The following is a 25,618-nucleotide window of genomic DNA, read 5'->3' as shown; positions in this document are numbered from 1 at the left end:
GATGGGGGGAGCCATTGCTGTGTACCTGCTTCCCTGACAGCTCTGCAAACACACTTGCCAGCTTGATTGGGGGGGGGGGGTGAGTGCTGAGCAGTCCTCAGTGGCCACAGGAAGGCATGTGCAGGCTATAGCACAGCCCAGGGGCTGCAGCTTTATGGCTCCAAGCAGTCAGTAACCAGCAATTTCACAGTGGACTGTAGTGGTTTTGGTTTCAGTTGCTTGTTCTGTAACCAGTTTCTGTCTTGTGTTGTTATCAGATTTGCAGTATGCCATTGAAGCTTTGCTTAAAAATGGGCCAGGACTCCAAGATCCTGAGCAGTCACAATTCATTGCTTTCAGAAGGTAATAATTGTAAAAATTGTATTGGGAAGTTTTTTAATGTTTGACACTTTATTATGTTTTTATATGTGTTAGAAGCCGCTCAGAGTGGCTGGGGCAATCCAGCCAGATGGGTGAGGTATAAATAATAAAATATTGTTATTTTTATGTGTGCAGATGTGGGCTAACTTTGACTGACCATTGTAGAAAAGACATTGCCCATCTGTCAAACATGGAGAAGCAATTAGGATTTGATTGCAGAATCACAGGCTTGCTTCCCCAGTTCTTCTGCATGTGGAGTTCCTGGGCTGACTGTTTTCAAAACCCCATTAGGAGTTAGCTCTGATTAGTGCTGACATAGTCACTAACACTAACTGATGGTGGAGATTGGAGGGGGTATTCTTCTCACGATAGTAGAAAATGTGTTACCCTTGCATCCTGGACCATAGGTCTTGTCTACACTACCCAAATAGTTCACCCAAGTTTCAGACGGGGCATTCCCCTACTTTGAGACGCTGGGCATTGAACCTGGGATCTTTTGCATGCAATGCAGATATTTATCACTGAGTTACAGCCCTTCCACATTGCTGTCTTAACAATGGTTAAGGAAAGAACGGCTTTATATCTGCACCTTACTGTAGTGCCTTCAGCGAAACTAGAAGAGGGTAAATCAAATGCTTGCTTTCTCTTTATTTTCCAGTATTCTCTTGATTGGCACTATATATCATACTATCATGATACACCATCTCATCTCTCTTTCCATTATGGTATATTGCAAGGATTTTTGTGTGTGTCTGTATAAAGCCAGTTTTTTTAGAATATTTCCATTGTGTTCTAGAGTAACGGAAAAAAGAGAGAGGACCTAGGGTAACCGTATTTTTCACTCCATAAGACGCACCTAGTTTTTAGAGGAGGAAAACAAGAAACAAGAAATCAACGCAAAGCCTCTTGAGCGAAGAGGCAGGAGCGCTCCGGCTGCGCTCAAGAGGCTTTGCGTGGCTATTCCTGAAGCCAGGAGAGCAAGAGGCATCGGTGCGCACCGATCCCTCTTGCTGTTCTGGCTTCAGGGATAGCTGCGCAGCCTGCATTCGCTCCATAAGACGCACACACGTTTCCCCTTACTTTTTAGGAGGGAAAAAGTGCATCTTATAGAGCGAAAAATACGGTAATTTCTGTGCAAGGACTGTTGAATCTGCAGAGCTCGCAATTGGCTCAGTTCTCCCATAGACCATATGAAGTAAATTCTCTTGAGATGAGGCAAAACAGGAGTAGCGTTTCCTTAAGCAATGCCCAAGTACACCCAGTTATTCTTCCTAGGTCAGTGTATGGTTGCCATTCACTTTGTTGGAAAAAACCCCCAAGGTACTTGCATTTGAGGACAATGTTGCATAAATGGGGCAAAAGTTGTGTATCACCTGATATCGGCAGTATGCAAAGAGGAAGGAGAGGTATAGTGTATTGTATACAATTCCTACAGTTAATGGATCTTTATGTGTGCATTGTAAACCTATCATTATCATAGGTGTAAGGTGTGGATTACTGGTATTTTCCATTGGGCAGTGGTCTATTCTTAGACCATAATAGCTTAAATCATAAACCATTCTCGCTCCTAGAGCATATATGTATTTCAGTCATTTATTGCGAACAGAGATAGCTACCCTTTCCTGTGACCAATCTGCAGTTCTTCTGCTTCACTTACTGCCCTCTAAGCTTTTGAGACTCCTAAGACTGACTGTAGCAGCTCTTGATATCTTCTCTTATTCTCACAGGACTCAAAGTACTCAAAGTAAGGATAAAAACCCTTACTTCAGCTGTTTCAGCCTTTTCTTCGTGCCAGTGTTAATTGTTTAAGTTCTTTTCTGTCTGAGCAAATAACTCTGGAAGTGATTTACTGGCAGGGAGCAAACGTTTGCTATTTCACTGGCTGGTTAAAGACAGGGACTGAAAATACTTGGCTTCTATTATTCTAAATCTATTGTATAAAATTCACAATTAAACTAATAAAGTTTTTTCTTCTTATCTTAGGAAGGACTGTGACATCATAAATGAAATCTGCTGTAAGCACTACTCGGGGCACACAACGCGGTATGACATTTTTGAAGAGCTTTCACTGTATGATGTTCAAGGTTATCCCTAACCAGTTTGTGCTGTAAGGTGAGGTGAGGTAAAGGTAAAGGACCCCTGGACAGTTACGTCCAGTCAAAGGCGACTATGGGGTTGTGGCGTTCATCTGACTTCAGCGTTTGTCTACAGACAGCTTTCTGGGTCATGTGGCCAGCATGACTAAACCACTTCTGGCACAACGGGACACCATGACAAGTGCCAGAGCACTTACAATATAACTGTGTTCACCCCTTGCATGGACTTAGGACATCACTCCAATGCTGTACTGAGCATATCATGGGAGTCCCACTCACAACTGCAGCGTTTCTCGCTGTGTGAAAAGGTCCTTATTTCTAGTTCTTTGTGTACTGGCAGACATTTGTAAAGTCCAGAATCCATGAGTTTGCCAGCTTACTGACATGAGAACATTGTTTTTAAAATTGGGGTGTGCTTGGGTTTTTTATTGTTTTTAACTGCGTTCATAACAAACTGGAACAAAAACCTAAGAAATATGCTATTTTATTGTTTTCCCAGGAGGTACACTTTTTTTAAAAAAGCTTAGCTTTAATTGATGCAGCAAAGCTGGCAAATCTATTAGCAAACCTCCCAATATTCTTTCTTGCATGTTCTTTATCAAAGCCAGGAAAATTACTTTGGGGAGCTGTTGGGCAGTCATTAAAGCCATAACCGAAAGAGCGACTTGTTGAAACTTTAATTTAATTTAGACCTCTGCTTCAATTTGATTCAGAAACCATAAAAATCGGCTGGAATTTAGGCTCGGTGACAAAATCTGTTCCACAAGGAATGCATATATGAAGGATCTTATTGCAATGGACTCCGTTACTTGCACAAAGAATGCTAAAGGCACTGGGAGTTCTGATCCTTGCACTTGCAAAGTCTGCTCCAGAAGGGAAGCTCGTCTCTCGGGTCATGACGCTGATGCTGATGATGACCGTAATAACAGTTATGATGATAGGCGGTTGTGCAATGGAGAAATATTCTTCATTAAAGAGGCAAGTACTCTGTAGAATGATCAATGGATTTCGGAACTCTTCCTGGAAGGAAGAGGCATTTCCCCCTGCCTTTCAGGTCACACATGAAAAGGCAGCTGCCTCCTTTCTTAGTCTGCATCCTATTTGGTCGCTCAAAGATCTCGGAGTCACAGTAGCAGAAATTGTGGCATTACAGTGGCCTGGTTTGCACGTTGTGGGACTATGCAAATGTGTACATTCCCAAGAAGGAGTTTGCAACCTTTTGGCTCCTCTGTTCTCTTTTATTCCCATACCGTGCTGAATTCTTGTGTCATCCAAACCAGGACTTGTGGTTAAGCTACCTTTTCGCTAGCCACAAGCTGTAGCCAAGGTTTGTTGTCCGATAACATGCATGCCTATGTAATTCTTGTCCGGGGAAGTTATTTGTTAGGGTTATTATTTTTTGCTTTAAAGAAACCAAGCAGTAAAATCAAGCTTAATCAAGATTAATTGCAGCCAACCTCTAGACCATGACAGAGATGTAATGTACTGTACCTCAATATCATAGAAAGGTGTAAAAAGGGGCAATTGCTGATATTAAGTCGTGGGGTTTTCTTTATGGAAGATCCTCTGCTTCTGTGATAGTGGATCTGGTGGGCCGTTATAAGTGGTAATCGTTTCAAAAAGCCTTAATTATGACAAGCCTTGCTATCAAAATCTAATTGGCGCTATGATGCTATGTGAGTATCCACTGGCTCAAATCTTCAACTGATCCAATAGTTGTTTTATGGCAGAAAAAAACTTGTCATCAGCCTGCTTTTGGAAACTTAAAAATAAATAAATCTCTGTGCCTGATTCTCCGGTAAGGAGCCAACACTTAAATGGAATGAGGCAGGGGAACTGGAAAACTTAACACATCTAAGTAAAATGAGGTGTGTGGCTTCAAAGTACAGGAGGATCAGGCAATTCTCAGATGGGGCTTAATCTCTGCATCTGTGTTGTAATCAGGAGAATGTCACGGCTGGGTTCCTAGTGGAAGGACTGCTTGAAGGTAAAAGACCCAGCTGGCAAATCGATGCTGTACTGAAAAGCAGTGAAATTGCGTATTCTGTTTATAGGATAAGGAAGTCAGTGGTCGCCGTTTCCTGACTATTGGCATAACTGATGGACATGAGTATGTCATGCATTACAAAGCTCTCCAGAAACACTCTAAGATAAAGCATGCCTGGGCCAGAACTATTCACACATTTCAGGTAAGCTGTGGGGTCACTGCTGAAATACCATAATTCAAAACAGCAGCATTTATTTCTCAAAACTATCACATCTGTGAGATGGAGTTTAACTCTTCAGCTTAGAGGATTGTGGTAGAAAGAAGCTTCGATGAGAGCCATCACGTTATCCTAGCCCTGCTGCAACATAAACTTGAGAAGTCAGCATCTATAGTAGAAAGTAACTTTTGAAATCTAGAAAGAGGTGTGCGTCTGCCAGTGTGGAAAAGTAAGAAGCCAAGGAAGAGGCAAGACCTGACCACATGATTCAGAAACTTAACTTGTGCCTATATAGGAATTAGACAGAAATAATTTTACTTTAGTCCTGTCTATTTTTGTTTGTTGCTTCTGAGGTAGAAATTACAGGCAATGCCAATGGCTTTATTTAAAGGAAAAAATAAAAACTTGATGATTTAGACTCCTTAATTTATTGTAAAACTTTTAGAGCTGGATTTTGACTTAGCCATGTTAGAGTAACAAGTGGGATTTAAATTAGTCATCATTAACTAAGACCCTATTTCAGTGAACCTTCTCTATAGATGGCTAAATCTGGACCCAGCCGTGAGCATTTTTTAAACAGTTTAATTCAAGAGCTCTTTCTCAATATAATTTTCAGGGTTCTGAGGAAAATACTATTGTATATGTTGTTGGCGATACACCTCGCCAGAATTGGCAGCATGTATACACAGCTATCACTAGAGGACGTTGCCGAGTCTATATTATTGCTGAAGAAGACAAACTCCAAGCGGTCATTAAGAAAAAGAGTTTCCACAGGAAAACACATTTAAAAGCGTTCATGAAAGATGCACATTCCGAGCAAACATCACCTCAGAAGATCTGGCAGAGTCAGCAAGAGAATGACACGTATGACGTTGCTTCTCATTCTGGAAATAATCAAGGGGAACCTGCTGTTTCTCTTAAAATGGAAGTTGACGATGCAGTTGTTGAACTGGCTGGTACTGCAGAGGAAACTTCGGGTGGACTCAAAAGGCAATCTACATTTCTAGATGTTTGCTCAAGTCCTTCGAAACTACGTTTGGTAAGAAGCATTTATCAGTAGATAAGATACCGTATATAATATTTTATGCAGTGCGTTTATTTTCATTTGTAAGAATGCGTACCAATTACGCAAATTATAGTGATGGCCACCAGCTTAAACAGCTTTAAAAGGGGATTAGGGGAACTGATAGAAGGCTAAGGCTAGCAGTTGCTACTAGATGGCTGTGTACTGCTCTCGGAGGCAGTATGCCTCTGAATAAGCATTTGAGAACTGGATGTTGGACAAGCTAGGCCTTTGGTCTGCTACAGCAGAGCTTTTAACCTGCATTTATCTGGCCTCCTGTCAAAACACTGACTAGGATTACTGCTACCCATTGGTGCGTGGGGAATACGATAAAGCCCAGCGAGAAAACTGCACTTTTAAGGGACCACGTCTTTTTGTAAATGCCATGTGGAGTAGTGGGTATGGCTCTGGTCATGTGAGAAATAGCATTGAATACTTACAGCTTGAGCAGCTCCTGAGTCCTTAGCAAGCAGTAGATGCTGTAAGGTCGACACCCACAGCTCTGTGCAGGTGGCAATATGGGAGAGCGTGGCAAAGCACATTCTCCCTCATCCCTAAGGCATCCACTTAAGACCCTTACCCAGGAACCTGCATAGACCTTACATATCCTACCTTGGAATACATTCCAGACCAAACAGAAGCTGGGACGTGGTTACCGCCCATAAAGGTTCCTTCTCATTTGGTGGCAGTGGGCAGCTGGAGACCACACCTTTGACAAATAGTGCCTGCCATAGATTTTCACAGTCTACAAAGTGCGCAGTGTAAATGCTCCTGTTATATAGTGTCCGAAGCCCAGGCTACTGCTCATGTTACCGCATTCTTTCTCTCCTTACTTAAAGCGATACTTCCCCACCCCCTGCTATAAGCTTGGCCAACAACCAATGTTGTCCCCCCCCCCTGTTTTTGCTGTTTTGCAGGTAAAAGAAAATACCTCCCCGCTTGCAACTACCAAACTTCAAAGCTTGACACTGAAGAGTCCACATGCCAAACAGCTTTTCCCACCCTAGCAAGTATATTCTATAACTGGATGTTTCATGCTCTGCTACGTCTTTTCTTCTTTTAGAATATATTTAGATAGAACATATTTAGTGTATATGGAAGTTTTGCAGCTTCAAAGAGTATGACTTTTTACTCTGTTTTAACAAAAGTAATGCAGTGATATTTAAATACCTTTTCCAGCTTTTTAAAATTAGAGGACCTATTTTTAAATCGTATATCTATATATATCAAGTAATTCCGGTTTGTACTCCTGTGTTTTAAGCGGCATTCGTTTCTAGTAAGTGCTGTTTGGCTTTGGTTTTCCTCAGGCAGTTAGAGCAGGGGTAGGCAACCTAAGGCCCATGGGCCGGTTAACCGGCCCACGAGGCACCCCCGAACCAAGCTGCCTGCTCGGCGAGTCCCCATGCGCTGCGCTAAAGCAGAACTCTCTCGCTTCTGTGCATGCCCAGACGCCGGAAATTGTGTCTGCGCATGTCTGCGGTGCCAGAAATGGCTTCTGCGCAGGCGCAATTTTCGGCATCTGGGCATACGCAGAAGCCATTTCCAGCATTGCGCTGCACTGGCCCAGCCTGCCTATCATCTTAACCCTGCTTGCTGTTCTTAATCCATTTTGGAACTCGGCACTGTACTAATGCACACCCAACAGGCACTGTTTGTAGCATTATGGGCTGCTTCTGCTCCACAGTGCATTTCTGCATCTTGTAGCAGTGTTTTGAAGGTGTCTCCAGAGCAATTTCCTTCTGGTGAGGGTCGCTAACAGAATGCTCTGGCAGTGCTCTAATAACAGCAAAGCTAAATTCTCCTTGTTTACAAAAGTTAAAATGAGAGCTAGCTGCTATTAACTTCCGGGCTGGCAAGAAAGGGGGAGCAGAGGGAACTGAATTCTGTTCCCATCCCAAATAATTGCTTGACCAGAACCTTTAGCTGCTGGAAAGGGTTCCACAGGCACGCAGCACTTGTTTTATGTTTTGCTTCTTCATTCAGTTGCTATTATGCCTACAAGCTTCTTCTGCTTCTAGATGTTTTGGTTAGGCTCACCGACTTCATAAATCACTTCTTACAATAAGAGAGTCTCTGAGCAATTTACAATACTAAAAAACAAACACATATATACGTTTGACCTAATAGGCTGGGTGTAAACATTATATAGAGTGTGTTGTATTTCTGATCAACGGAAAGCTAAATGTAAAACTGGTGTACTTCAAAAGTTGAATCATGTTAGTTGCATTAAAGAGTATGGTGCATCATATTTTTTATTCTTTGAACATCTATTATTTCTTCTATAGAAGCTGTTCTGAGTCAAAGTATTTGCATATTCCGCACTTCTAAAAAGGTAAATGGTAATTCATTTTCACTAGTGCAAGGTGCCTTGGCCCAAGTTTTGCCAACATCTCCTGTTTCCCAGCAACTCTGTGGAGTCCTCCCCCATTGTTCAGGAGGAAGGAAGTGACAGCAAAGTCCCCTTCCACAAGCTATCCTCATTCTTGCAATTCCCAGGATCGAATCCATTGTCTTTAAATAATTTTTATTTGATTTTTTTACAGTTTCCATACAAATTTTTGCAACAGGTTGAGTTCCCAGAAACCATACATAGACGATAAATGCCATGCTATTAAAGTATTAAATTTGTACAAAAATACTTTAGTTTAATACTCCTTTGTTAACAAATAAAAATACATATTAAGTGTGGTTCATGATCTGGGTTTCAGTTTCGTTTCAAATGAATTTTTCTCTGGCAGTGCTGAAATATGAACAAAACATTTCACTTTCATGTTCATGTAACAGGTTTAAGGAAAACAGCTTCAGGGATATCCTAACAATTCAAATAGATGAAAAACTGGTCGTTAAAATAAGAAATGAGGACTCTACAGTTATAAGAGACAAATCCAGTGTCTTTTCCAATCACCAAGTAACATTAATTACCATTGACAATACAATAAACAAATCAAAGCAGCTGCTGGTGAACCTAAAAAAGCAACTGGCAGCATTTTATTGCTCTGAGCAAGAAAGGGAAGAATCTGAGTGTGTGTGTGTGCAAAATGTATTTACAGTTTTTAAATGAATTGACATTAATAAGAGTTAATGAGAGAGATCCAACAAAATGCATTTAAATAGCTATTTGAAACCAATGCACATACCATTCATTTTAAAAAAAGAATTGTGTGTTGCTATACAAGTTAACTTGTGTATATGCCTAAACTGGGGCAGTTCATACAGTTTTGCACTGGTATTTCTTTGCTACTGCAGTTCAAAATTTAAACAAAGAAAAAAAATCTACTTGAATACATGTTATAAAAGTCTTTTTTTTAAATTTCGCTAAAACTTGTTTTGCTTTTTTTTTAAAAAAACCCCCAGTAATTTATCAGAAGTTCCAAATACCTAAAAGTTAGAAGTCCATACAGGGTGCAAGACATATCCTGTTCAGTACATCATTGCATAGGGTATAATATAACTCTTAATAAAATCATACTACAACTGAGCCGGTAAAAGTTTCACCTCTTTGCACTTCAGATTCCTGTGTGCAATTTTGGCTAAAATAGTTGTAAAACCACATAGTAGCTTTTAATCCCCCCCCCCTTTTTTTCATTACCGCAGAAGCAACAGAACTATATAGTTCATTTAAAAAACAACTACTATGATACAGTGATCTGGGTCCAGCAGCAGTAGTCTGTGATTCCTTCACTTAGTTAACCAGCTGGTATTTGAATAAGTTGCAATGTTCTGAAAATCAGATCCTCTGTTGTAATTATTTACATGGATGGTTCCCCCCCCCCCAATCTTTCACTAATCTGCCATGATAGGATTTACAGCCATTTTCACCATTCGTTTCTCTTGTTACTAAGGGTCAGGTTGAAATGGCACTACACATGGGTGATAAAAAACAAGAGCAGAGCAAAAAAACTCAGCATTGGAAGCAAGTAGCAAATTATGAGCCCCCCCCCCCTGTGCTTCTTAATGCCACACGACAGCCACATCTTCAGTGTAACAGAAACCTGAAAGGGATTAGCACCATTTAAATGTTTTGCACTAAATACAGTTTTTTTTTTTGGCTACAAAGTGTTCATAGGCTCCCGTTTCATCTCTGAACCAGCGCTGTGTACACTTTGTTGAAGGAAGGCATGGTTTTGTTCGTTCCATTCCCCAGCCGGGAAAGTCTGTTGTTCCGAGCTTACCTTTTGAGAGGCTAGAGGGTTTCGACTAATAACAAGTTCCAATTTGTTACCAGACTCTGCTATAAGGGGCACAACCAGACAGCAGTCAAAGTCTCTTGTGCGAACATGGTTTACCTGAAAAGTAAAAAATGTTTGTCTTGGATGAAAGGTGACAAAGGAAAACTGAATGCATTTTTCTCCCTCCTCAATGACCCTTAATCCTTGTGATACTCTATAAGCCTACACAAAGTAAGGTAAAGGGACCCCTGACCATTAGGTCCAGTTGTGGCCGTCTCTGGGCTTGTGGCGCTCATCTCGCTTTATTGGCTGAGGGAGCCGGCGTACAGCTTCCGGGTGATGTGGCCAGCATGACTAAGCCGCTTCTGGCGAACCAGAGCAGCACATGGAAATGCCGTTTACCTTCCCACTGGAGCAGTACCTATTTATCTACTGGCACTTTGACACCGCGGCCCTTCTTCACAAAGTACCTTACCAAAAAAAGGGTGGCTTTAAAAGAAGTAAATGTTTGGTAAAAGGCTACTGTTAAATTGAATTTATTTGCTCTGCTAATGCTTATAAATAAATCTTAACCTCACGTGTTCCAAGATACCATTAGTGTAGAAGATTTGGAGTTCAACTGTCATCGGTAATTACCATTTCCAATGGTTTCAGAAATATTAAATAGCACTGCGGCCAGAATGGAAGACTGTGGCACCTCCACAGCCAACCTGCCAAGTAGCCAACTGATCCTCACTTCAATCCCGTCCTCGAAAAGGACCTAAACCACTTACAAAACAGTGCCCACAACTGCCATTCCCTGAAGCTGATCTAGGAGGATACCGTGGTGGCTAAGAGATTGAGTGTAATCAATAGGGTTGCACTCCTCCACCTCTCCTGATAAAAGCTCATTGTCCATCTGGATGACCAAGGCTGCTTCATTCCCACGGCTTATCAGTCGTGATAAGCAGGTTGAATCTATGGAAGTTTACTGAGAAGTAAGTTCCACTGTGTTCGACAGGACTTTGTGTCAAGTGAGTGAACCTAGGCTTGCAGCTTTTCAGCATTTGATGATTATTGTCTTTACGATATGTTGCCCTTAATTCATAGATCGAGTGTGTGTGTGTGTGTGTGTCTGTCTGTCTGTCTGTCTGTCTGTCTGTCTGTCTGTCTGCCCTATCCAGTTCTCAGTACACGATGAATGAGGGGAGCTGAACTTAGCTGTGCAACTGAATTTCAAATACAGTTTCCACTACTGTGAACTTGACTGCAGAATGCTTTCTGTTCTACAAAAAAAAAACCATGCCCTTGATACGGCTTTTCTGTGTTAGTATGGTTCACTCTTACCTGGAGCAGTCTGTCATATGGCTTCAACCCTCCCACATCTCCAGGTCCAGCTGGCCGAATATTTTTAACATACACGCCTTTTTCCAATAAGGCATCGGAGACGCTGAACCCAAAGTCCTCCATATCTGAATCCTTGTACAAAGTTACCTGTAGGGAAGGGGAAAGCAAAGATAATCTGAGGTCTGCATTATAAAGATTATGGAAGCTCCGTTCTGCTCCATCTTTCCATGTCCCCTCCCTCCAAATAGTTAGCTGTAGTGTGTGGGTAAAGGTAAAGGTACACCTGACTGTTAGGTCCAGTCATGGACGACTCTGGGGTTGCAGCGCTCATCTCGCTTTATTGGCCGAGGGAGCTGGCATACAGCTTCTGGGTCATGTGGCCAGCATGACTAAGCTGCTTCTGGCAAACCAGAGCAGGGCACAGAAACGCCGTTTAATGCAAGAGTGGGGAACCTGTGCTCCCCCCCCCCCAATGTTGTTGGATGCCAATTCTCACCAGCTCTAGCCAACATGTCTACCAATTCGCAATGATGGTAGTTGCAGTCCCATTAGATCTAGAGAGCCACAGGCCCCCATCCCCGCCGTTTTATAGTCCCTTGTTGCTATTGTCTTCTATTAACAAATATGCTTTTCTTCATCTCTCAAAGAAATGAGTAGCTCATTATATTGTCTTGCTTTGTTGTCTAAACTCTGTATTATGGTCCAGTTTGGATGCTCGTCCTTCAGCTTAATAAGCTAAGTGAACCTTTCCCCTCGGTAGCACCAACATGAAAGTTTGGGAAAGCTCTGCATTAGAGGGAGTACTGTCATCCAGTTGGGATGCTCGAACTCAGGACGAAAGGGAGAAACGTGCTAAGAGGAAGGCACGTTTTGGCAAACACCCACCGTGATCAACTCCTGCCTGGAAACCTATGTCCCCACTGTGGAAGGATGTGTGGATCAAAAAATGGCCGCCACAGCCACTTACAGACTCACTGTTAAGACCGCGTTCATGGAAGACAGTCTTACTCGGCTACGAGGGATCGCCAAAGAAGAAGACGACGACGGTCATCTGCTCTGTGCAAGATTACTGTCAGAAGGGGAGAAACCGGACGGTGCACCAACTCACCTTGTGTAACTCCACAGGAGTTGGTGACATAATTTCTTTCATCTCTTGCTTCATCTTCCGCAAAGCTACAGACTTTCTTCCCACATCTGAAGGCAACGTATTGCTACGGGTCGTCTGGCTGTAATGAGGCCTCGAAGTGCTTCGTTCCTGGAAGCTGGCTTGTCTCCCCAGGTGGCTGCGATGCTGCGGGTTGTCATGGTTCAGACTCACGGTGCTCCCTGACATAATGGTTGCCTGTAGCGTTAACAAAAAGTTTTTATCATACATGACATAGTAAAAAAAACACCCAGAAGATGAGGCTGTAACTAAAGGCAGCAGCATCTATTCTGTTGTCTTGGCCAGAACACAAGTCACTTCAGAGCACAGCAAATGGCTGGAGGATAGATGGACAATTTGAGTGGGAGTCCTCTGAAAAATGTATTTGACGAAAAAGGTTGTTGGATGACATTTTTATCCAATCTGCGGGGGACGGGGGGGGGAGTGACAGCTTCTATAATTGGTGAGTTACAATGGCCGGCCGTAGTCATGCTTGGCCACCAGAGGAACGAAAGTGGACTACAAAAATCTTTGCTGGCAAAAGTTCTTTACCCTAAAAGCTATTTTGTTATTTAAATTAATCCTGGCACATGCATAATTAGTTTATCCTAAATATAATGAATGCTACAATAGGCAGCATTTTTGCAGATCTGAGGTATTAGAACAAAGCAAGTCAACAAAAGAAGCAGCAATATCTTTGATGAGAACTCATGGGAAGGCTACTTAGCACAGGTTTGGGAAATTGACTGGCAGGCCTACTTAGATTTGGCACTGGACCCAATTTGGCCTGTGAGGCTTTCTCCCATTTGCTGACGTCTTACGTGATGTCAAGACATGGCTTTAAAGGAGCAAACAGGAGCTCAAAGCAAGCTCCCAATTGTTCATGGGCAAGTGAGGCTCACTGACAGTGCCAGTCAGTTGATCAATACTGAAAAGTGAAGTGCTTTGAGAGGGGTCCAAACAAGGTTGGATTGATGGGAAACAAGGGTCTTGTTTCTGCAATATAATTTTGCACAGCTGCTTCCTGCTCACAGAGGTGCCAACAAGGCAGCTGAGCACAATTAGGGTAAGCAAATGCCCAATTCATTTTTCACCTTTTTTTTTAAAGCAACAAAAACAACCCACCATGTCATCTTTAAAATGGGGAATTATCAACCTACTGAAACATTTGTTCCCGTTATCTATTTCCATATCCGTTTGCTGTGCTGTCAGGAAGGAGTCTGGCAAGAGAAGGCTGAGGTACCATGCCTTTAGACAGAGCTTTCCCTTACGTTCCTCCGAATGGCAATTAAACTCAGATCGGGTCCACATGAAAGTAAACAGACGTGCAATACGGAAGCCATAATTCTGAGGCTGCGCAATCCACTCGAGCTCCATGAGTTTTACCCAGCTATGCCATTCACATTCCTTGTGGTTGCTCAGGGACTTCAGTATGACATAAAAATGAAAATGAGACTGCCGGTTTTTGCAACGCAAGGAATTTAAAAGAACATAAAAGAAAATTTTTGAGGACTTGCCCTTTTGAAACGTTAAAACTGTTTTAAGTTATATTCATTTTTTGTGTAATTAAGGAACATGCAGGCAACTTTAAACAAAAGAATTGTCTTTTTTAAAAAAGTAAATCTCTAGGTGGGAAGTTAATGTGGAATTCATTGCAGTTGCCTTGGCTCATCAGGTGACTCCCGATTTTAAAACTTGCTTTTCGTTTATGTTCCCCTTAATTCAGATTCAGTTTTGTTGCAAGAGATATACATGCCAAGGAAACCTTGTGTAAAAAGCAGCTGGAAGAGAATGGGATGCGCTGCTGCCTAGGAAAAACAAGCCTGCAAACAGGCGCAGCCAGCAGTAGCACAGGAGAAGCTTTTGAACACATAACACGCTTGTATCATTTCAGCAGCAGTTCCATGAAAGAAAACAGCTTGATTAGGGGGGAATCAGGGGAAGCAGCTGCACAAGCAAAATATAAACATAAAGGGTAGGTACCAAGAGAGTCATGTTTCTCAAACACAGACGCCTGTCAGCCTTGTCCTGTGGAAAGGGGGGTTAAAGCTTTAAAATGAATTTGTGAGATTAATGCAAACTTAGAAAAAAAAACTAGAGGGGGGAAAACAAAAAAATGAGTGTTAATTGAAAAAGAAATTGGTATATTGTGATGGGATTAAGATTTATTTATTTTTCTACCTCTAATTCCCTCAGAATTCCTGACTGTCCACAAGTCTCCAAGTCCTCCAGTGCTTGAGACCAGAAATTTTCCTCCTGGTCAGTCTCGGGGGCACCTGCAAAGCTGGATTCATAGAGAAAGGTTTGCTTAAGTGGCAAAGGCAACACGGCAGTGTACTTCATAGGAATGGTTTACAGCAACAAAACCAGACTTAAGGGTGAGCATGGGCAGGAAGCAAGCAAGCTTAGACAGGGCTGTGGAGAAGGAGCGCGATTACTGACGCACAACACGGGGGCTTAATTAACCCGAGAATTTACAAGTGGTCTGGTAAATAAAACTTCACACAAACCCCGGCCTACTTTTATTGCAGCAATCTTCATGGCTAATTCATGCTTAGGAGCTGCTATGAATGGTGAGGTTGCACATGCAGGCACATTTGTGAGGGAAAGGAAGATGCAAGATTAATGGTTCGCATAAACTAAACTGGAAGAAACAGCACAGCCTCTTGCTCCTTACAATTATCAGTGACGACTGGAATTGCCACTCCCACACTTAAGATAGATCCCCAAATTCACCTAATGCAGATTTAGTGTGCAATCCCACTCTCACTGGTTCAGTGGCTGAGGGGTATTAGGATAAGGCAGGGGGGTTCTTCTGAAGTCCAGATCCACTGCCTTAGCTGAAAAAAATGCCTCCATGTGGAAAGGCTCCTATGCTCTGCTGCAGATGTAGAGTCTATGCATCTCCATAAATAAAATGGAGTTGTGTTGGTGTGTAGGTGCAATGGAGGAGGGGGACCCCTCAATTCTGTAGCAACGGCTACAAACATTCGGGAAATCTATCCAAGGACAGGATCTGGCACAAGCAATTTCCCTCCTTCTGACAAGTGGGAGAAGGGAAAAGGCAGGAAAGAGATTGCTCCCTTTTCTGTTTTCTCCTTGCCATCCCAGTTCTGGGAAAGGTTTGGGTGATTTGGAACAACTGCTGGCAAATCAGGGACAGAGCTTAGGGCCTGCAGATTCCCAGCCACAGGATTCTTCAGTCCCCCCCAATATCTGTAAAATATTTACATTAGAAACGTGCAGTCTCCCCGCCCATCACCATTGGGGATCAATCCATATTTGATCACCATTCCTTCAATCCACATTTTATGATGTGCTAGCCAGAACCTAGGCCCAGATTTGCCCAAGACGTGCATTAGCCAACCACTAGATTAGCACATGGACTTTTCTTGGCATGTGGCTGCTGGGGTAAGTATGCCTCTGCTTTGCATCCAACCTACCACTCGCCAAAGTTGCGTCAGTCTAACAATATGGCGGCACCCTACGGTTCTCCAAACCAAGCAGAAACTAGACGAATGCTTAGAAATCTCAGGCCATGCAGAGACTGGCTGCATGTGGAGGGAAAAATTAGTATCCATTTCTGGATGCATGTGTGGGAATCATTAACTCAGAAAATAAGCTTCTGATTGACTTGGCATCAGCTGGAGGAACAGATGTGTGGGTTTTAGTGCTATTTACCCCAGGTTTTGGATCAGGTTCAGTTGCAACTGAGCATCTTCATTATCAGCAGAGACAAACTAGGGCACCTTCCTTTAGGTTTATCATGGATTCATGAGTCCAAAGTGTTAAAAAAACAGTGCAGCAAGTCGTTTCCTACGAGGACACTGGAGATAATGGTTTGGGACAGTGTGTGTGTGTTTTGGCGGGGAGGGCAGAGGAATTATTCAAGTCACGCTGTAATCGCTAGTAACACTTTCCATGTGTTCTCTGAGACTATTGATTAGACTGTAGGTCAGCTGGAGAAACTAGCAATAATGCTGCCTGTCTGAGGGTTACAGCAAAACTCTTCTAAGGCCAGCAGCGTCAGGCAATTCTCTGAAGTACGGCAAGTAAACTGGGAACCAGAGCACAGAAGTTCTATTGATTTTTTTAACACAAACTATGTGTGACAGTGACGCGGGTGGTGCTGTGGGTTAAACCACAGAGCCTAGGACTTGCTGATCAAAAGGTCAGCAGTTCGAATCCCTGCGACGGGTTGAGCTCCTGTTGTTCAGTCCCTGCTCCTGCCCACCTAGCAGTTCAAAAGCACGTCAAAGTGCAAGTAGATATATAGGTACCACTCCAGTGGGAAGGTAAACAGCGAAGCAGCTTAGTCATGCTGGCCACATGACTCGGAAGCTGTATGCCAGCTCCCTCAGCCAGCAAAGCGAGATGAGCGCCGCAACCTCAGAGTCGGCCACGACTGGACCTAATGGTCAGGGCTCCCTTTACCTTTACCTTATGTGTGACAGTGGCAAACCCCATGCTCTTCAAAGTGGGTCTGCACAGGGGATAGGGTGCAATTTAAAGAGCCACTGGGGCGAGTGGGTGAGGAATGCCGAACCCTCTCCCCCCAGTGCTTTTCTCCTAGGTGGGCATACATCTCAGTTAGGCTCTATGCTGGAAGTGAACCTAACTGGGAGCAAAATCCCTGGTGGAGGGTTTGGGGTTCAGCACTCAAACTCATGTGTCCCCTTAGCCCTTTAAGTTGCACCCAACCCACTTGAAAAGTGGGCCTGTTGCCCCATTCATCTATAAAAACATGGATCTGTTGCCATCACCTGTGCTTTGGGCAAATTCTTCTCCATGCCTTTTGCTTACTCTGCAAAATAAGGGGTCAAGCCATTGACTTATTCTGTCTTGGTTAGACACAACGTTTCCTGGCCAGAGCCTCCCCAAGATGGGTGAAGCCTTGACAAGAATTGCATTGTCATTGGTAACATTTCAGAAGGGGAGCCCACACCATATAGTTGGGCTCTAAGGGGCTGCTTCATCCCCTTGTCCCACATGGCTCCCCTTTCTTAAAGGGGCACCATGGCTACTGACCATGTAGAAATTGCAACCACAGTACACATAGATAATGAAGAACCAGTCCCTACAAAGATGCGTGTGTATTTATGTCAAATGCTGATGTGCGTGGAACAAGATTAGGGAAATGAAAGACTCTTACAACATTCAAAGGATGGGGGTGGGGAAGGACCTATTTTCAGTTTAATTGTTGCATTAACAAGAACCAATGATCTATCCTTTTATGCATAGGATTTCACCGAGTGCACATGTATTGCTTTCAGCATCATAACCTTTCATGAATGCCACTAACCTAACCTAATAAATCTCATGCAGCATGAACTGTAAATATCTCAGTAGTGAGAGGATAAACTGGCAACTGGTGTTTTGAGCTCAGGCAAGTGGTGTATGTATTCACAAAGAACATTGCTGCTGCTGCAAAGATAAATTGAGTAACAGGCGCAAAACATACCTGCTTGCGACTGGTTTATCCCATTCATCATCACTTAGCCCTGTGTTGTGGAAGGGGTTGGTTCGGGGCCTGTTGGGAGGGGATAAACTGCTCCTTTGTTTTGGACTCCTCCATTCAAATGTGTTGAAGTTGTATCCTGAAGCCTGATAATTGGGACCTAAAATATTAACCATATTTGTAAAACCGCGATGATTTAAACGAAGAAAGTATTTTATAACACTACATTGCACCCCTAATAACACAATGTCTTTTAACTTATTCCATTGTTCTTCCAGCAATTATGTGAGCTAAAGCCATCCTTGTTCCCATTTCATGCATGTGGAACTGAGGCCATGAGAGTTGCTCAGAATTATCTAGGAAACAGACTGATTTGAACCAACATCACTGAGTCTCAAAAGTGTAGCTCACCTTGCCTTCTCAATCTGTGATAAAGAAATGACCTGACATAGATGATATCAAAGAACTCGTAGCAGAGTAATTATAACAAAATAAACAAGGCAATATATTCCAGTCAGAGTCTGGGAATGCAGCATGTCACACAACAAACTCTCTGTACGAGCTTAAAAGAAAGTTTCTATAAATATATTTTGGTGGTACTAAACACCAACGCCCCTTATTTGCACATGTTATTATTCATTGGCGATGTAAAGCAACCAATGTTGCCATATTACATTTTTTGGTGATTTCCTAAAATACTGATATTTTGGCACTCCATTATAAAGGAAATGCAATTGATAACAGGGTGCAGACTTCCATTTGATCCATTAGCAGTCTTGAGGACACAGAATAGGTAATATTTCTCTAGGCATTCATGTGAAGGGCAGATGAGGAGCAGCCCCTTCTCTCTAGTTGCTGCTTGCAGTGTTCTGGCTCAAGAGCAGCATCCCATTTTGCTGGGCTAAGGAACAGATAAGGTGGAAGCATCTCTGCTAAAGTAGCCTTGCACTACCATCACAGGTTCTCACACACAGTAAAAAAATTGCTGTGGTGTGCAAGCTTCTACACCCAGCTACGGAATGAGTGGTTGGTAGGATGGGGATCCTGAAAAGCAGAGAATACTGCAGAATTGGGAGTATGTAAAAACCATAGATAATATGGGAAAAAATATATAGGCCATATCACTATCATGTTAAGTAAGGCAAGCAAAACAAAGGTCACCTAAACTGTACTTGCACTACAGTTTACAGTGGTACCTCGGGTTGCAGATGCTTCAGGTTACAGATGCTTCAGGTTACAGACTCCACTAACCCAGAAATAGTACCTTGGGTTAAGAACTTTAACTTCAGGGTGAGAACAGAAATCGTGCTCCGGCGGCATGGCAGCAGCAGCAGGAAGCCCCAATAACTAAAGTGGTAGCAGGAGGCCCCATTAGCTTAACTCAGGTTAAGAACAGTTTCAGGTTACGAACGGACCTCTGGAACGAATTAAGTTCTTAACCAGAGGTACCACTGTACTGGGAACATGGTTATCAGGTTATCCTGTTTAGCAAGTATTAGGTTTATCTCCATTAGGAAAAGAGATGGACTGAATCTGAACTGGAAAAGTTGGACAGAAACCAGCCAATACTTCAAAAACTGAAATGGCAACAGCAAGGTGAAAAACCAAGGGCATCTTTTTATAATGGCTCTTATAAGCTGTGAGATAAAATAATGAGCTGTCTTGAAAACTATCATCTTCCTATGCTAATGACTTGCCAGTGTAAGCACTTCCATCTTTACACAACTTTGGCCATAGACAAAATACCTGAGAGGATATGCAGGCTGTAGCACATTATATTCTCAGGGCAGTTTAACTAAAAGAAAGACTGCAGAACAGAGGGTTCCCATTTGTATGTGGTGGAGGGGAACTGCTGTACTAAAGTAACTCATTCAAGCTGTCGGCTTGATGCAATGTTAAATACTTAATGAGAAAAATAGAAGATCAGTATAGAAAGGGTTGTAAAGCCATCTAGTGCAGCACAAGGCAGGAACTATCCATCAACTCGGCTGCTCGCAGATTTGACTATTCCCCACTCATACTTCAACCTCAAACTACACATTTCCCAATTTTTAGGTGAGTCTGTAAGGTAGTGATATGTGGAGCCAATGATACCTCACCCTTTCCCCAAAACTGGTGCACAAGGTGGCTTGCAACACAGCATACAATATAAGCAGCTATATAAAATATAATACAAAGCAGAATACAATCATACCTCCATTAAAAAAAAGCACTAAATTCTGACCTGTATCAACACCATTAGGTTCCAAAGGACTGGACAAATAAATAAGTTTCCACCTGTCTAAATATATGAAAATGGCTATATACCAGGCTTCCTCAACCTCGGCCCTCCAGATGTTTTTGGCCTACAACTCCCATGATCCCTAGCTAGCAGGACCAGTGGTCAGGGATGATGGGAATTGTAGTCTCAAAATATCTGGAGGGCCAAGGTTGAGGAAGCCTGCTATATATACCAATAGTATCTCAATAAAGGAAGGCTGCAGAAATTCATGGATCTGCACAAACCAAAATGGGGTTCTCTCAAAATCTCTTTACTTTATTGCTAAGGTAGTTGATAATTTCAGATGCAAGATCCAAGATGCATAGCTCCAGTTCAGTGCATTGGAAATTGTCACCACCATGGAAATTGGACCACATTAAATGGTCTGATTTGGAGTGGCCCCCTGTGAAACAATCCTATTGTAGTTCACTTACTCCTTTTGGGAGGGGTAAAAGAAGGAGGCCAACACTAACAAAGTCAATCAGACTACATAGGCTGAAATTATGTACATAATTTCCCAACAGATGCAGCTAGTTTCACCAATATATGGTATGATGTTATTTATGGTGACAGAAAAGAGTTGGGGCGATGGGATAGCACTTGCTTAAAGGCCCCAGCAGTTGCCCAAAAGACTGACAGTTTTGGAAATGCCACACTTTTCTAAGATGTGTAGATATCAACACATTTCGTACCTTATGACATGGCATGAGTTCTTTGAAATTAGCTCTTGGGTAGTCATTTTGAGATAAACAAAAACTCTCCCCTCCTCAATCTTTTTTTATCTAATGATTTATCAGGGCAGGTGATATAAAAATACTTAATAGTTGCCCCCTCGCCCATGCACAACCTTATACTTGAACTACTGAATTGAGTTGAATTTCTATTATCCAGGCTTGTACACTCCCCTCCCCTGACCTGAACCAAAATGTCTACTGCAGCCCATGATGGGTTGCTGACCATTCCTGGAGATTTTACAGAACTATTTTCGTTTAATAAAATATTCACAGCTCAATATTTCATTAGTTTTTCAGACAGATGAACAAATGGGTCTGCAGGGATTGTGTGTGATTCATGTGCTGTTTACTGTCGTGCAAACTAAATGATGGCTGCATGCTGAGACTTGCCTTCCTCAGAAGGCAAATAAAAATAAATCAAATTGTTGCTCTTAAAAATAAATAAAAATAAATCAAATTGTTGCTCTTAAAAATTAAAAATATAGCAACATTTTATATTTGTAGAATTCAAAGGAAAGACTAACTACACAACGTCTAGCAAAAATGAAATTGCTAAATATATATTTTTTACAACTGGGAATTTTTCCTGACATGAAATCAGATAGCCAACATTACATACGATGTTTCATTCTACTACTGCTGTTAAAGAATAGCTTTAGTTGCTTGTTCTGAGCTTCAAAGTATTCGTATTTGACTTCCAAGCTCTTTTGCCCCTGCCCTGTTTTAACAATGTTTAAGGAGGAAACTTGAGCATTTTTCTTTCTTGCTAGGATAAAATGGATTCCAAAGGAACTTTGACAGTTGCTTCCAGTGTCAAGCTACGCAATAAATGAAAGATCATTACTGAAAGTGCCCAACATTAGTTCACCCATATGCCAGCAACAAAGAAAGAATTATTGCATTTCCTATTACAGAAGATAAACATTGCACAGCAGCTGATTTGGTCATCCACTCCACTAGAAGTCTATATAGACTAGCATTATGATTCCCATAGTGACAAATCAGATCTTTCCAGACGTAAAGCATGAAGCAAACAATCCACCCCACTATCTAACCCAGCAATTTCTCCATCTCCTGAAGATGATTCCATTGAGCTATTGTGGCCAATGGCCACAGATAGACCTATCTTCCACAAATACCCCTTTAAAGCCATGTAAGGTAATGACCAATGCAACATCTTGTGGCAATACATTCTGTAAACTATTTAATATGGAATATGTATGTTGCTTTTACTACTGCTAGTTGACCTTCTCACTGAGTAATCCACCATAACCTCAGTATCCTTTTCCTAGATGGTCACAACTAGTTGAGCATGAATGTGAAGTTAGGAGTGTGTGTCCTTTTGCCCTGATGTGCATCATTCTGCGCTTACATATATTGAAACTTATTTGCTGCTGTGTTGGAGAGATCTGTTTGGAACTTTTCACAGCCTGCCAGGCATGTGTCTCAAAACACATGGAGAAGCAGAAGGGGGCTTAATGCAGACACAGCGACAGCAATTCTCATGAGCTTGGTGGCTCAGATGTCTTGGTGTGCAGGTATGTTTCTATGATCTTCATATGATCATGTGGCCAAGAACAAGTTGCATCTTCTTGTGCAGCAGAGAGTTACTGGGTGAGTGGGTCCAAAAATACTTCTGAAGGAATGTGCAAAATGTGTAAGGGAAGGAGAATATTTATCTTTGAAACAATGACTTCTCTAGGTGGCATTTGAATGTCATTGTGCTCTGTTTGATATTCCAATGTAAAATATGATTTTTTAGAAGTCCTCATTTTTCCAACCCAGGATGTTTATAAAAACCTGCACTTCCAGGGCTCCAAGTTTTACCCTGAGATTTAAATGACAGTGCTTAAAATAAAGGTGAAATACTAAAAAACAAGCACGGATCTTTGAAGAGGTAAAAGAAAATCCATTCTGGCTCTTCCTCCCCTCCCTTCAAAACCTTTACTAAAACCAGTTATTATTCTGAAAGCCCTCTGACATCTTAATGTCAAGGGATGAAGGAGAAACAAAAGGGTAACAAATCATTGAATAATCTCTTTATGCTCCCCCTTTGGCAGTTTACAATAAATCCTTACCATAGCTAGCTTAAAAATCACAATGAATGCACCTCAGATGTTCAAATTAATGAACACCTTCAATGTGTTCTGCATCTTTTATTAATCTAAGCTTGAAGGATAAACCCATTTAGCTGTGGATGAGCTATGGACTGGCTATTCAGACATCAGTAAAACTAGCAGAAGGCTGTTAGTATATTGATATATGCTTTATAACCTGTCACAGTGTCGTGAAAGAGTGAGACCAAGGTTAGCTGAATGCAAGAGGCAGCAGAGTGTGCTAAAGGGCGCTGTCTTAATGAGACAGAGGCAGCACAGTTGAGACACAGCAAAGTTGGCTTGGAAGGTTTTTCCCATGGAGTGGTTTCCCGTGTTACGTGTGCTGGTTGATATGCACAAACCCACCTTGACTTCCATAGCTGTTATCCATTCCAGAGCCATCCCATGATTCCACAGCACTATCTACGCTTGGGACGGTAGTGGAGTATATTTCTGACAGTTTGCCTGGTTTCTGTGTGGTGGCTGTGTCATCTTCAGCGTCACTCAATTCATTTAGGTGACCAGAGGGCGGAAACTTCTTGGGACTTGATGCTGGTAGGAATTAAATGGTAGGAAAAAAGATTAAAACTTTGTTGGAAAATCAGATAGATATGCAGCTTCATTTGCATGGAAGGACGTTCTGCAAGCAAGAAAACTAAGAGAAACAAACTGCATGAGCTGGGGGTGGGTTTTTTGGGTCCCCCCCCCATAATGGCTTTAAAAACCTTTTGTTGTAATTTCATGATTTCCACTTTGTCTACATCCTTCATAAACTTGGGCTTGGCTCTGATCTGTACCTCTGCTTTTTGTTCAATGTTCATTTCTGTGTAGGGTTTGTTACTTAATACTTTTCTTTTTTTCTTTGAATGACCCACAGGAGTCGAAATGAGTAGTTTATTACTTCCCAAATTTTGACTGTAACACTACTGTTGTAAAGAGATAATTGACTCTCTTTTTGTTTGACTCCATTACTGCACTGGTGACTGCAAATGTCTTGTAGACCTTGAAGTGCTTCTGTTCAACCATTCTTGTACCTGTGCATTTGTTTCTGCATTAAAAGGTAAAGGTAAAGGTACCCCTGCCCGTACGGGCCAGTCTTGACAGACTCTGGGGTTGTGCGCCCATCTCACTTAAGAGGCCAGGGGCCAGCGCTGTCCAGAGACACTTCCGGGTCACGTGGCCAGCGTGACATCGCTGCTCTGGCGAGCCAGAGCCGCACACGGAAACGCCGTTTACCTTCCCGCTGGTAAGCGGTCCCTATTTATCTACTTGCACCTGGAGGTGCTTTCGAACTGCTAGGTTGGCAGGCGCTGGGACCGAGCAGCGGGAGCGCACCCCGCCGCAGGGATTCGAACCGCCGACCTTTCGATCGGCAAGTCCTAGGCGCTGAGGCTTTAACCCACAGCGCCACCTGCGTCCCAGTTTCTGCATTCCAATGACCCAAATACCATTTTCATGAACGTATGCATTGTTGCTGGTTGTAGAAAGGGCCCCTGTGAAATACCTGACACAACACTCACCATCTGTCTGCTTTTTTATTTTCAAGGTGACTGTTTCTCCTGCCATTTGTAACAAATGTATGGCTTCGCTCAAAGGTTTTCCTTTCAGGCTGCTGCTATTTATTGCTAAGATTCGGTCTCCGATATGAATTGCACCTGTCCTGAAACATGAGTTAAATAAAACATGAAAAGTTCAGTAAAAAGGAAACTGAGCCAAACATTTAACATATACGAGATAAGCAAAAGTGTCTGCAGTTTTTCCTCGGGTTTCACATTTAATTTAAAGTGTGTAAGATGAATGGAGCTACTTAGTCATTCTTGCTGCTAAGGCTATTTGGATCACCAGGCCATCTTTGTTTTCAGAGCTGGTAGGAGAACCAATTGACATCCAAGAAAAAACAACAACAACAACAACCCATCATTTCTTTCAACATGACAACGCCATGGATTAAAGCTGCACATTCAGAAGGCTTACTGAAACTCCTTTCTTAGTACCTGCAAATACTGATGTTTTCCATTTAACAGGCAAAAGGCAATGATAGCACAAACCATCACAATATTTTCACATGATCAGTTGAAGTAAATTAAGGCGGATATCTTGATAGATGGATTAAATGGGCCACAACTGTAGTTAGGGAGCACATTAGGATGGACAACTTAGTTAGAACCTATCTGTTGACATGCCTGGACAATCATCATGACACAACTCAGTTCACTCTGAAACTGATCCTGAAATACTACTTATTCACCTTCAGGTGAGTTCTCCACTGAAGCTACCTGTAACTCCCATCTTTTTACCAAGGCTCTTCCAAAACCATTTTGCAGTCCTATTGCCAGGTGGCTAAATTGGGGGGGGTGTAATTTTATCAATCACCGGAAGCACATGATTTTCAGGAGGGAATTAACCAGAGATTCTTGTAGCTGCAGAACAAGGACATGTAACACATGCAGTCTTTGATCCTCTGCATCCAGACACCACAGTTTTCTGATAGGGCAAGCCTAGATGATTTCAGGAAGCAGGACCACCCTTCTCACTCTTTTTTACACACCCACCCACACACCCACACCAGAACTGCTCAATAGATTGCTCTGCATTTTGACCACCTTGTTTCAACACAGGTTCCAAAATCCTTCCCCCCTCTCATTTCAGTCTCTGACAACTGCACCCACATCCAAGAGATTGATATTCACTTTTAGAACTCTACTGGC

At 42.3% G+C, this 25,618-nt stretch overlaps 2 protein-coding genes across 23 annotated transcripts in view; one reads left to right on the top strand and one right to left on the bottom strand.

Annotated features, from left to right (window-relative positions):
- Positions 1-7,971, top strand: part of HELB (DNA helicase B) — a 32,713-nt gene extending 24,742 nt beyond the window's left edge. For 2 of the 4 annotated variants that reach the window (XM_083699057.1, XM_083699056.1), the window contains exons 8-13: positions 258-342; positions 2,344-2,403; positions 3,170-3,434; positions 4,511-4,645; positions 5,277-5,699; positions 6,641-7,971. In XM_083699057.1, coding sequence (XP_083555183.1) covers positions 258-342; positions 2,344-2,403; positions 3,170-3,434; positions 4,511-4,645; positions 5,277-5,699; positions 6,641-6,730 — 1,058 coding nt within the window. In that variant the 3' untranslated portion in view covers positions 6,731-7,971. Of the gene's footprint in view, positions 1-257; positions 343-2,343; positions 2,404-3,169; positions 4,037-4,095; positions 4,646-5,276; positions 5,700-6,640 lie in introns of those variants that run through there. The other 2 variants (XR_014555339.1, XR_014555340.1) reach the window with 2 other exon arrangements.
- Positions 7,972-8,230: 259 nt separating this feature from the next.
- The window catches only part of GRIP1 (glutamate receptor interacting protein 1), a 333,686-nt gene continuing 316,298 nt past the window's right edge, over positions 8,231-25,618 (bottom strand). For 10 of the 19 annotated variants that reach the window (XM_083699037.1, XM_083699032.1, XM_083699044.1 and 7 more), the window contains 8 exons: positions 24,431-24,570; positions 23,277-23,462; positions 17,824-17,980; positions 14,544-14,646; positions 14,346-14,390; positions 12,327-12,560; positions 11,219-11,365; positions 8,231-10,009 (listed from right to left, as the gene is read on the bottom strand). In XM_083699037.1, the coding sequence (XP_083555163.1) occupies positions 9,773-10,009; positions 11,219-11,365; positions 12,327-12,560; positions 14,346-14,390; positions 14,544-14,646; positions 17,824-17,980; positions 23,277-23,462; positions 24,431-24,570 (1,249 nt within the window). In that variant the 3' untranslated portion in view covers positions 8,231-9,772. The remainder of the gene's footprint in view (positions 10,010-11,218; positions 11,366-12,326; positions 12,561-14,345; positions 14,391-14,543; positions 14,647-17,823; positions 17,981-23,276; positions 23,463-24,430; positions 24,571-25,618) is intronic. The other 9 variants (XM_083699034.1, XM_083699042.1, XM_083699046.1 and 6 more) reach the window with 2 other exon arrangements.

This window comes from Podarcis gaigeae (genome assembly GCF_964106915.1).
Source record: "Podarcis gaigeae genome assembly, chromosome: 10".
NCBI lineage: Eukaryota > Metazoa > Chordata > Lepidosauria > Squamata > Lacertidae > Podarcis > Podarcis gaigeae.
The sequence above is the reverse complement of the archived record's forward strand: the minus strand, read 5'-3'. Positions and strand labels throughout refer to the sequence as shown.